The 13,338-nt window shown below is 33.3% G+C and overlaps 2 protein-coding genes across 2 annotated transcripts; both read right to left on the reverse strand.

The window, feature by feature from the left end:
• Positions 1-1,869: 1,869 nt before the first annotated feature.
• LOTGIDRAFT_166678 (hypothetical protein) lies at positions 1,870-10,902 on the reverse strand (the record flags this gene model as incomplete). The annotated part of the gene is made up of 9 exons (XM_009064098.1): positions 1,870-2,007; positions 2,505-2,576; positions 2,707-2,781; positions 2,961-3,061; positions 3,181-3,351; positions 3,472-3,648; positions 4,117-4,244; positions 5,426-5,454; positions 10,885-10,902. 9 exons carry the CDS (start codon positions 10,900-10,902, stop codon positions 1,870-1,872), a joined length of 909 nt encoding a protein of 302 aa, XP_009062346.1.
• Positions 10,903-11,232: 330 nt separating this feature from the next.
• On the reverse strand, positions 11,233-13,135 carry LOTGIDRAFT_128209 (hypothetical protein; the record flags this gene model as incomplete). The annotated part of the gene is made up of 4 exons (XM_009064099.1): positions 11,233-11,319; positions 11,913-11,996; positions 12,570-12,680; positions 13,067-13,135. The coding sequence occupies 4 exons, from the start codon at positions 13,133-13,135 to the stop codon at positions 11,233-11,235; spliced, it is 351 nt and encodes a 116-aa protein (XP_009062347.1).
• Between the last annotated feature and the right edge of the window lie 203 nt (positions 13,136-13,338).

Genomic DNA, 13,338 nt, shown 5'->3' on the forward strand with positions numbered 1-13,338 from the left:
ACTTATTATCCATTCAGACATCAAGTCAATCTATGTAAAATATGATTACAATTTTGTTTAGTTATTTTCCGCTATTCATTGTAATCTAACGATATTTACACCAAGGTCGTGTACGGTTGACTTTCATTTCAACCAATCAGAGCATGTCATGCAGAATCCGTGTTTAGATATCAACTATGTATTGTGGGATAGCGAAACCAAAAGAAGAGCAATTTGAACAATGAGACTTGTGGTTGTGAAAGTGTTTCTGATTGGCTGGAGAGCTGCACGATTTTCTGCTATAAATAGCTTGAAATGTCACCTGTATGTAACCTTGGTATAAATCTCGTTAGATGACAATGATGAGTGGCAAAAAAAAATAACGAATGCATTTGTAATCTAATTTTAATTAGATTGTAGCCTAGATGTAAAACTTCATTTCATCAATCATTCTCATTGTACTATATAGATCCATCCATCAGTCTCATCCTAGTAGCTATCAGAGGTAATGTCTAACAAGAAATTAGAATTTCTTCAACCAAATTTAGAGGAATGTAGAATTAACTGCTTCTTTATATTAGCTTTGAGGTAGATGAGGGTATTTTATAATTTGATTTAAACACAATTTTATTATACGCCCAAATTCAAATGCAGCTGTTAATGAGTAGAGATAATCTTGGGAAGATTAATGTCTAAAAGATTTGGCGAAGGTTTCTAGATAAAAGCGCAGTTGTATTTAGAGAGTTGAAAACTAAAGACTAGAATGACGTCACTTGCTTGTTTACGTTGCTGACTAACTGGTGATTGTGGGTTGTGAAAATCAGTTGACTGATATCTTTCCTCAATTCAAGGTAGATTCTTGGACCTGGCTTAATAAAACCATTGTTTTTAATATTTATATTTTGTATGTATTATTATTATTATTGTTGTATGAATGATGAAAATTAATTAAACTGTTTTAATTATAAACTTACTACAAAAGAAAATGGAGTTTTATGTTCTACTCTTGTGCACCTAATGAGCTAATGAGGACAGGCAATGCCGTGCAGTGTGCAACGAGGGAAATTTTGCCAGTACATCAACATAAGACTACATAAATTTGTTACAAGATTTATATTTCTCAAATATTATGTATGAAAAATATATAAATTATCAATTCTTTATGAAAAGAACAGGATAAATAGATAATAGACACAGAAATGAGTTTTACTTTGGGTTAATTTGGCTAATGAAGACGGGCAACGCCATGCAGTGTGCAATGAGTGAAATGTTGCCAGGACAGCATCATTACCCTGCTCTTTTTTCAAGGTAATTGTAAAAGAAATTCTGAACTGTTATGAGCCTAGAACAATTCTTTTCAATCAGACAAAAGAATGTAAAAAAAATGCAAGATGATAAAATAAAAATAAATCCTTTATTTCTCTCAATTATTTCAAACAATAGGAGAAATTTTTTGTAACCACAAAACCAGTGAATTATAAATACTTTTCTTTCTGCAAGACAAGTTGATTTCTTTTTACTAGAAATATTAAAATACAACTTGAAACATATAGTTGCTCAGATCCAATCTTCAGACAACTGATTTGTTTCAGCCTGCGTCCCTACTGAAGTTCGACAAGTAGAGATCTTCAGACAAGTGACCTATTTCAGCCTGCGTTCCTACTGAAGTTTGACTAGTAGAGATCTTCAGACATCTATTTTCGACAGTCAAAATAAATTCTTTCTCAACAAATTCAGTCCCTACTGAAGTTATTCTCTAATATTGCATAAAGTCAATTAGATATATTTGTATATTTATAAATTTCTATATATTAAAAGTAAATGCTCATATTTTGGACCAAGAAGGCACTAAATGCTTGGAATTTTTGACAATCTTCTCTCCTGACAGTTCTAAACAGCCATGTCCATCTTTATTTTAGGATATGGATTATAACCAGTTAGTTCAAAATCTTCCATTTTGAAATCGTTGATATCTTTTACTCCATCTTTTAATGTCAATGTAGGGAATGGTCGAGGCTTTCTCTGAAGCTGAAATATTCAAAAGTAATCTATTATAAAAGACAGACCAACAAGTCAGAAAACAGCCTTAGATCACAACTTTCAAGCTAGCACTGGTACAACACAGGAATATTCATGTGAAAGAAATTATATAGTGGTTTCTAGTCTTACTTATTCTCAATCTAATTATAATGAACCCGACCTGGTTAAAAATCTTGTTAGATTACAATTATAATTACAAAAATAATAACCAAACAAAATTGTAATTTGTTTTTTCACCAAATACCTCATTTCGACATCAAAATTAATATGCGTATGTATGATCTAGTAACAGTTATCTTTGATTTTCAAATGAATTATTTTCTGTACAGTCGTGATTCATGGGATAAATAATAAAATCTCGTAATCTCATAACCAGCGGTCAGCGGTTATGTTTTATGTCTAAGCATTTTAACTAAAATCGATATGTCAACGATTTCTTTCAGCATATTAGTTCTATATAATTTTTGTTAATAAGTCTCTTATACCTGTTCTTGTAATGGTTCAGTATGATTCACGTAAACATGGGCATCACCAATAGTATGTACAAAATCTCCCGGCTACAAATATAATAATAATAATAATAATAATAATGAATTATTTTCATTGTTAAAATAGTGCGTTAAAGTAGAGTAATATAGAGATATTAAAACATAACCCTAAAAAAACGTGTTGAAATAATAACCTTACCTTCAGATGTGTAACGTGAGCTATCATATAGGTCAATAATGAATAACTGGCAATGTTAAATGGTACACCAAGACCCTGAAAATATCATTTACACAAAACTCAGTAATATAATGATCTCTGAAACAATTAATGACAATGTTATTCTGTTAATATTTGCTACCTCAATGCTAAAATTTCAAGGTCTGCATTCAGGTGTGATAGGGAGCTGCAATAAGGCTGGCTGCAATGTATTATATATATTAAGTTAAACTCACCATATCTGCTGATCGCTGATACAGTTGGCAAGACAATTCACCGTTAGCAACGTAAAACTGAACTAAACAATGACATGGAGGTAACGCCATTTTATTCAGATCTGAAAACAGATAGTAATTTTAGTATATTCCATCACAATCCTAACTTACTAATTTCAAGACCAGCTCGAATGTTGTTTTTAGAATGGATGATCTAGGGATTTGATGTAAGTGAGCCTACCTAGAGGGTTCCAAGCTGACATGATGATTCTCCTGTCTTCAGGGTTATTTTTTATTTTATTTATAACATCTTGTAGCTGGTCTACTCCCTGTCCTGAATAATCAGTATGCATATCTTTATATTCTGCTCCAAAATGTCTCCATTGAAAACCATAAACTGGTCCCAGATCACCTGCAATAAAAAGTATAATAAAAATGAAATGAATGGAGTTTTACGTCTTTTCTGCAACAAATTGTCGTGGGAGTAAATAGTTTACTGAAACTTGTTAATAAAAAACTTTACTCAACAAACCTTCCTCTCTGTGTGTGAGACCAAGATTATCTAAAAACTCTCGTGAACCATTCGCATCCCAGATACGGACATTTTTATCACTGAGATCTTTTCCATTAGTGCAACCTTTAATAAACCACAATAACTCTTCTGCTACACCTCGCCAAAATACTCTCTTAGTTGTTAATAACGGAAAACCTGTCATTATAGAAAATACACATGAAAAGATTAGAAAACCTCATAACAATCTATATTCTTCTGTAATTTACTTGGCATGGGGTCAATTAAAGATTACTATTGCCCCAGGGGTGCCATGCCTGTATGGCATCTTCACAATGGTCAATGTATTACTTCATTGCAATAGTTACATATTTTATATTACCGAATGCAGCGATTGTATTATACCCTATCAAATACAATCAAACATAGCCCTTGACAGATAGACTGTAAACATTATGGCGTATTCTTATCAGACTTTCTGTCAAGGACTCTGATTGGCTGTATTCACACGCGTACAATCCAATCAAATAGCTGCATTCTGTGTAACAAGAAAGGTGGCTAGTGTAGTCAAGGTATTAGACACAGTTTGTAAAAGGCTAATAGCTTGACATTTTTAAGATTCTTAAAGCTATACTATGTGTTTTTTAAAAATATTTTAATACTTACTCTCTCGTAAATCATATCTCATTTGCATACCAAATATGGACCGCGTATCAACTCCAGTACGATTTCCTCGTTTTACACCTTTCTTTAGAATCTTCCTGATAGCGTCAAGATATTCTTCTTCATCGTGTCTAAAAGATAAAATAATATTTTGATAATCAGCAAATTTCAGAATTATACTTATGACAGATATAGTTAATTTAAATACTAGACCACGTACTATTCCTAGATAAAATAGATAAGCCATGTAGGCTACTAACAATCCAAACCACACCCGCACAATGAAATCCGAAACAATACATTGGCGAAACATAACTAACAGCTAATAAACTTTTCATATGAGGAAGAATATCAATCATAAGTATTTCAAGTGGTATCAGGTGTCTAGAAGAGTAACTATACCCTGCCATGGTTTCTGTGATCAATCTTCATTTGCTTTAAGCCGTCGAGCGCAAATCCATAATATGATAATGTCTGTGGTGTGTTTGGGGGTTGGTGGGCCATTGAGATATCTTGGATTAAAGTCAACTCAGAGTTCAGACCACTTATGCAAATTCAGATTCAAAGTGAAAGACAATTCTGACCAATTCCAACTCGGACCACCAAAAGTCAATTTGCAACAAAGGATCATTAATTTCTTAAAATTATCAGAAACAAAAAAGCTACGGAATTGTACTATAATTTTAAATAGATCGTAAAAAAATGGCGGAGTTGTTCCAGCCACAGGCATCTGTTTCTATCAACAGTCGACCATCTCTGTAATACTTTAGTATATGAGAAGGTGGCTAACGCTCGTCACGACCACCTCCGCTTCAGACGATTTTCTACCATTTACCGTAATGAAACATTATCCCAACCTTATATGAATCGTTTCATTGAATATTTTCCCTTCACACAAGACATCCCTCAGTGTTCTTCTTCATACTAATCTAACTTTTGTTCAATAAAAATACTAAAAATATTTACACTCATATACTATTATAGAGAGAGTCGACTATCGATAAAAACAGATGCCTGTGTGTTCCAGGCCTACTTTCAATTTGTTTACAAAGTTGGTTCTTATCAAAAAAAAGTGTCCCGAATTGTCTTTGTTGTCTTTGTTCGATTCGCCCTGGGCTTGATTCTCCTAAAAACTTACCCGACTTTTTTACTGCAGGCATTTCTGGAATATCTGACAAACTTTTCAACAATTACAAAACATTAAGATCTGTACATGTCATAATTTACAGATCAATAGTTTTCATGGCAATATGCCGAATTTTAATAATTCTTTCTTTGAACACTAAACTTCAAACGCTAACTGATTTTTTACCGATTATTTCTTTTTTGATTTCGACAAGTCTAAATGTCTAAAAAAAAAAAAATAATCTTGTTTTGTGCTAAAGTTCACTATCTCACCTCTCTTCTATTTCGCTATAATTTTTACCATTTTCTACTGCGTTAATGTTGGCCAAAATGCTATTTTTGGGGTCTATGCTCAACTCGACAGCCATGTTCGCAGAATACGGTATTTGAAAGGTTTAGCGCGAAAAGTTCATATTTAGCGCCTTTTTGTTCTGATTGTCCAGACTTACGAATTTTTATTCTATGACAATCAAGACTATAAATCTCAAATCAAGCCTCTCCCGAAATAAATATTGAGCATTTTTTTTTTAAATGTGCCCATAATGTTGCTTTTTATTGCCAAATCAAAGTGACAAACATTTTAAGTTAACTTTTTGACCATAAAATTGAATAACTTACAAGAGGAGATTGAAAAGAAAAGGAAATATACCCATCAGCCTAATTTCAGTATTTTGGTTCTTTGTGTGGGTCACGTATAATTATAAGCCTAAGTTTGTTAACAAAACCTTTTTTTTTATTCCGAAATATAATTAATAATTGAAACATATTAAATCTTGATAAAATTAAACAAAACAGAACAATCTTGAAATTTTAGCTTGAAGAGTATTTTCAGTACCAGAAACCGGAAATAGAACCCCTAGTTACTTCCTTTTCCTTTTCGTTCATGATCAAAATACAACGTGAGTGAACTTCAACAACTAAAATACTCAATAAATTCCATAAAAATAGCCCAAATAAACTTAAATTCTTGTGATTTAATTTGAAATAATCCCATTTTATATAAACCAAATCTTGGTCCCAGCGTAATTATATTTATTTGCAAGAAATGGTAAAAGCTGAGAGAAATGGCTCTCCTGCCATCGGCCTTCTCTAGTCTTGTGCTCCCGTCCTGACATTATTTGCTTGATATGAATTGTTTATGGTGACTCCATTAGATATTCAGGTGTCTGTCATTGTAACATTGTATGAAAGCATCTTACTACTCGTACCACATTGTTGCCAATAGTTTGATGCCTGAATTTGAATATATTTTATAAACAGTGCTGTCGTTACTCAACTGTTAGATTTTAACTCTAACTGAAGTGGCTATATTACAAATAAAAGCAGATAAAATAAAACAGAATGAAAGTTTGTCAAAAAACTACCAAGAATTATTCTTATTATATTTAGATGAGTTTAGATAGAAAGTAAAATGATTTGATGACGTTCAACTTCAAACTTCAGGGTCCATTAAATTGATCTTTGATACGGTACTGATAGCTCACTCTCGTGGCAAACAAATCTTCAACAACCCTGCATGACTTTTGGCAATATTTCCGCACTCAAATTACATTTAAAGTGATACTACGTCTAAGAATGAACATAAAATTTAATTTCTCGAAATGGTCAATATGAGAATATATTCATCAGTGAACTTACCTGGTGTCATAAAATTACAACAGAATCTCTGTAAAATCTGGAAAATTGGAAAATTCATACAACTAAGTAATCTTAATATTAAGCGTTTTTCAATAGCTTATTGCATATTTGTGGATGATTACTAAGTTTTTTGGATTTATCGGATTGTATCCTATTATGTTATTTATGACACCAGGTATATCTACTGGCTCTTATTCACGTATCACTTAACAGATCGTGGATTTATCAAATATCCTGTTTCTCAATTTCAGCATGCCGCCTGCTCCTTCTAGTTTGAAGCCAGCTCCTAAAGCGAAAGCTCCAGTACAATCGGTACAAGTATGTGGAAGAAAGGTAAGAGATGAATCTAACTATTGATTTATATATTATAACCTAATAGGTAATTACCAACCATTTTGGAAAATATGTAGCTCTCAACTTTTACAGAAAAATGCTTTTTGCTTATGTTTGTATGAATTGAAATATCAACTTCAAATAAAGATTGTCTTCAGTGAAAAAAAATATCATTTGGAAATTTTATTTTGGAAGACCAGTATTTGCGAAAAAGACAGCAAAAGTCAATGCAGAAACCATTCTTATCAAAGAAATCTTTTCATATTCACACTAAACACAAGTTTTGACTATTTTTGTTTTGTTAATTTGTAGAAAACTTCCATTGCTGTAGCTTACTGTAAAAGAGGGTCGAAGGCCACTTTAAGAATCAATGGACGTCCATTAGAACAGATGGAACCAGAATGTCTGAGAGTCAAGGTGAGTAATCAGTTGACTGGAAAGCTGAAATCCTAATTTTGAGGTTTTTGGGCTAATGAAGTGCAAGGCATCTGCCACTATCCCAGCCTTTGAAAGCTCTTTTAGGAGTAGAATTTATTTGGAAAGATGGGTATTTTTGTACATAGTTGAGTCATACATTCATTATTTATCGCCCTTCTGCACCATTTACGTCACGTTCTTGCTTATGCAGTTCCATCAAAATTTTTCAAAACAAAACTTACCAGGCTATCAAATGTTCACAGGGTCATGTATTACTAACAATACAAAAGTCACCATGATGCCCCAGCAATAGGTTTTAGTTGATACCAAGTAAATATCTCAAAGAACATTCTTTCCTTCAGAGATGAAGAAAATCACCATAAGACAAAGCCTGATTTTCTGACCATAGTCCTGCAGACAACTTTCACAATGGCTATCAGAGATTGGAATAAATAAGCTTACAGATGTTTTTGGCTAATTGTAGTGCCTGATGACATCAACAGTACATATAAAATTCACCAGGTCCTTGAAATTTTTTTAAACTCTGATGTCTGATCTTAAATGTTTTGTTGTTTCAGTTGAGGGAACCTATGTTATTATTAGGTAAAGAAAGATTTGACGGTTTAAACATCAGAGTTAGAGTCAAGGGTGGTGGTATCATAGCTCAAATTTATGGTAAGTGTTTGACACCAGACAGTGTATGCTTACTCTTCTAGACACCTGATGTCACTTTTCATTATGAAATACGTACTCACTTGATTGATATACTTCCTCATGTGATGCTACTAATGCATTGCTAATGTGATGTTTTGGATTTCGGGTTTCGTTTTGCTGTTTGGATCTTAAGATACATTATAATTTACCAGGTAGACAATCAGAAGCACTGGCTCTGGCATCAGAATTTGTCATACCTTCAGGAGGATTTGAACTGACATCACATAATTAACTAGCACACAACAATTCAACTCCCTATTGATTAAATCAAATGAGAAAACATGTTATAATATTGAATATTATAGACAGATAAGAATCTTCTCTTGCCCAATTTTTCTCAGTCATTATTTCAATGGTGTATCAGTTAAATTCTTTAGGTTGTAAGTTTATTAATTATGTATTTATTTATGACCTGTAATTATCTTTTAGCTATCAGACAGGCAGTTGCAAGAGCTATTGTTGCTTTCTACCAAAAATGTAAGTAGGAATTAGATATTGTAGAACTTTGATTTGACTGTAATGAAGAATTATAATCATAAGATGATTATATTTGTTATATTTATTGTGGTTAACTATACTAACTTTGAAGGTCGGAATGAGTCACCTTCAAGACCCTTGCCATAATCTTTGCTCAAATGGCATCATAATACTAATTTACCAAGAGGCTATGAGTATACAATTAGAAGTTATGTTGATTTGGTTATCTTGGAAAGAGTCATCTCCCAGCATCCTGAGGAAATCTTCATACATTCTTGTTTTGAGATTTGACCTGCTTAATACCTGCTTATTATTGGAAAAGTAAGATGCAGAGATGTAAGACTTCGGGAAATTTCTGGAATGGAAATGGGTTGCAGATTCCTTTCTTTTCCTAATAAGAAGCACGAAAGGCTTTAGCTGCCTACGCTTCCCAAAAGTTCCTGAAATGAATTGAGTGGTCACCATTGCCGTAGCCAAAGCGGGGGCAGCCAGATTTCTCGCTCTGGTGGTCACTAACATCTCTGCCATTACCTAATCCACTCTTCTGTTAAAAATTCATAACCATGAAATGTAGGACTCATCAATAATTGTTTATAGTAGAAGGGTGGAAACCATCCTTTTTTGTAGAATATTACCTGTATCACTTTTAAATTCATGCTTTTCGACCTGTAATTTCAGATGTAGATGAATCTAGTAAGAAAGAAATCAAGGATATTTTATTACAATACGACCGAAATTTACTGATTGGTGACCCACGTCGTTGTGAGATGAAGAAATTCGGTGGTCCTGGTGCCAGAGCTCGCTACCAGAAATCTTATCGATAAATTTATTATAATAAATGTGAGCAAAAAAACATGGTAGTTTTCATTTATAATCATGACAATCCCTTACAGTGCTTTGTTGTTCATCTTCACTTCAAGCTCTTGTGAACTTTGTGTTATACCTTGACTGCAATTGCCACTTTCTTTTATCATAGAAAAGTTTGTAAATGCACGTTCATAATAGTTAACACTGTGAAGATGTGTGTAGTTAATGTATAATTATTTTCTGCAAGTTATTTCACTTATTCGAAATCTGTTTCCTGATTATGTATAGTCAATTTAATGTCCATAACAAGAGTTGTATCCCCTTGTACATTCTCATGATATCTGATCTGTATCTCAGTAATATCCAATGATATTGCTGCATTAACAAACCTTGATACAAGAAATAATTACGAGATCTAAGACTTCTGTTCCTTGTACCTTGGCATTGTGAAGATAGATGATATTCCATGAACCTTCAATACAGAACTTTGCATTGTCTTTAAGATTGAACAATAGTGGCAGTGTCAGCCTCCCAAGACTGGGGGTACAAAATAAGGGGTAGAGAAGATTTTAAGGGGTAACAACTGTCTCATGAAGTGTTAAAAAGGGTTCTCCCCACAAAATTTTTGAAAAAAGAATTGATCGGGTGCATTCAACATATTTTAGGGCGATAAAAGTATACAAATCGCATTTAAATTTGGTAGAAATAAAGTGGGGTTCAAACCATTTTTCAAGGTTGCCCCCCCTCGGACATAAACCTGGCTTCACCACTGGGTACCTGAACCTCCATTGTTAAACAACAATATACTTTATATAATATTGATTTATTGTTTCTTTAAAAATTGTCCATATTTTATAGCATGATACAAAATATAGATTAAATTGTGCTCAGTTTGACAATATTCAATTCTTTATAGAACGACAGTTAATGCCAACATTTAGACAAAATGCAAAAAATTCTATTTGACTCTTTCTGAAGATATTCTGATTATTAGTCAACAGGGGCTAGGACTATTTAGTTTTTGTTTTGAGACAGTTTATGTATGATCAAATACTTATAAAACATAAAATCTAAATAAATACATCAGAAAATACTATTTATACAGAAAGTTTAACATCAAAAATCTTTCTGGCAAAAATAAGACATCTGGATCCTTTCAACAACAATTTTTGCCACATTCTCAATGTAAAATTCTGCATTTTTGACAAACTATTCCGCAATTTTACGCATCGGAGGGGACCCTGAAGCAAGCGATTTCACCGTTAACACAATTTTCATTCTTCAATTACAAAATTACAATCAAGAAAGTCTGATCGAGGATGTTTAAAATACAGTTTCGAGTTATATTTAGTATGTATAGTTATAATGAAAGACAAACAACAAAAGCTGGCAAAATAAATACTATTCTACAAGCAGTGTATATATAGCCCCTCCCCTCACCCCCCTAAACCCAACCCCTGCTTCTGTTATACACAATGATTTATTGTTCCCATGCTTCTACTCATAAAAAAAATCACAAGTTTTTCACAGAGCTTCCAATAAAAATACCACCATGGAAGAAGATAATATACAGTTTTTAAGATATTTTTAGCACTATCAGTTATCCATTCATTTCAATAAGTTTTTTATTTCATCTGTTTCTGCACATTCGATGTAGGGCGTTCCGTCTGGAGCTTTGCCATTTTTATCAGCACCCTAAAATAATAAAATTAAGCAGCGTTGTCTTAACTTTTTTATATCTATGTAAACAACATGTGATGATGTATACACCATCTAAGAAATTGGGTTGGGCTGGGTTTGTTCGTCTAAATTAGATCATAATATAATAAATTATTTGTATTGAAATGACTGATCTTTTAAGTATACACCATTTAAGGAATTGGATAGGACCAGTTTGGTTGTTCTAAATTAGATCATAGACCTTTATAACATTACAAAATACTAGGGCCAAGATTATTCTTTAACCCTTTCAACCCGAGCAGACGGTATACCGGCCGTTACTAAGTGACGTCATACAACTTTTACATCATACACTTTTACTTTTATTACTTGAAGTTCAGGGTTTATGATGTTATATTTCATTTACACTCAGGGTTGAAAGGGTCAGATCTTTAAAATTTCTTGCATTTGTCAGAAACGACTCTGTTATTTTGTACATGGAATATGTCTGCCAAAAAATTGCCAACATAAGCCCAGGCAGAACTAATAAACATTATGGCCTATATGTTTACTCCACTGAAATTTGCAGCAGGGAGCTCACTTTCTTTGAGACCTCAAATTCCACTCACCTTTTCTAAAAGTATTTTAACACATTTTACATGACCTTCAAATACGGCCGCACACAATGGAGTAATACCATGAGAATCTAAGGCCTACAATTACAAAAATAATTGATTATATGCTATTGAATGGCACTTAAATATTATCAATAATGAAATGAAATGAATGGAGTTTTACGTCATATTTTCTGCACCATGTGGGCTAATGAAGACTAGCAACTACATGCAGGGTGCGATGAGGGAAATTTTGCCAGGACAGTGGCATAAGCCTGCTTTCTTTTATTTCCAACTGTTGAGGGATCATTAACGTAACACGCGGGGCCTCCGTTTATTGTCAAATTCGAACTACTAGATGCTATTTCCATGTCAGCCCTCTTCACCTGCTTCACTGACAGGGGGAAACCGGGTTGAAATTATCTCAACGTATGCCAGAAATGAATCCTGGACCTTCAGGTAAACGAGCAAGAGTCTTCCTCACTGAGTCAATGCGGCTCCCTCCTTAAATATATTATCAGGAGCTTTTGCAATAGCAAGGGCATTATATATTTCTCTGTGCCAGTGCCTTTTGTTGAATAGTAACTCATGACCTTTCAACTACCAGTACCCTAATCTCTACTATTAGTAGTTATATATAACCAGTGGATTCAGTAAAACATATTGACTCACATTGACATCAGCACCTTTATGAACTAAAAATTCTATCATTTCTGGTTGACCATAATCGGCAGCGAAATGAATTAATTTTCTACCAGATATAGTTTCATTTTGTAATCCTTTCTATAAATAAAATAAACCATCATTAAACTTGATAGAAACTTTCTATAGTACAACAGACTACCGTTTCAAAACCCTAACAAGATCCTACAGACAGGTGCTCTCTATTCAACAAAATACAAGATATGGCCATCTCAACCTTGCCCTAACTAAGTCATCTTTAAGGCAGCAGTAATTTGAAGTAAGTAGTCTAATGTTGCAGACTAAGCAGCAAAATTTTCCATCCCATCAGATTTCCATTGAAATGATTTAATCTAAAAGAATTATACTACTACATTTGTTATTCAAATGATGTTATTGCCTTATTTAGTCATTGATGGGGGTGGGGCACCTGCCTGTCATAGCAATGGAGAAGTAAATTATATTATTGCCTTTCAGTTTCAACAAACCTGCTCTTCTAAGGCTGTTTTCACTTCTGGTAAATCGCCATTTTTAACACTCCAAACTACACTTTCCATTCTGAATGTTTTTAAGTTTTTAATTTCAAATGATTCCGTTTGTCTGGCTTTAAATCAACTTTCTTCAAATCAAGTTTTTTCTCTTTTTTATGAACCGGAAACCATATCGTGGAGAATCTACGCAGACGCAAAACCCGTAATCACAAGAAAAGAATGGCTATTCGCAAAACATCCACGAATAGTTACGAGCTGAACACAAGAAA

The sequence above is a fragment of the Lottia gigantea genome, assembly GCF_000327385.1.
Source record: "Lottia gigantea unplaced genomic scaffold LOTGIsca_60, whole genome shotgun sequence".
Taxonomy (NCBI): Eukaryota; Metazoa; Mollusca; class Gastropoda; family Lottiidae; genus Lottia; species Lottia gigantea.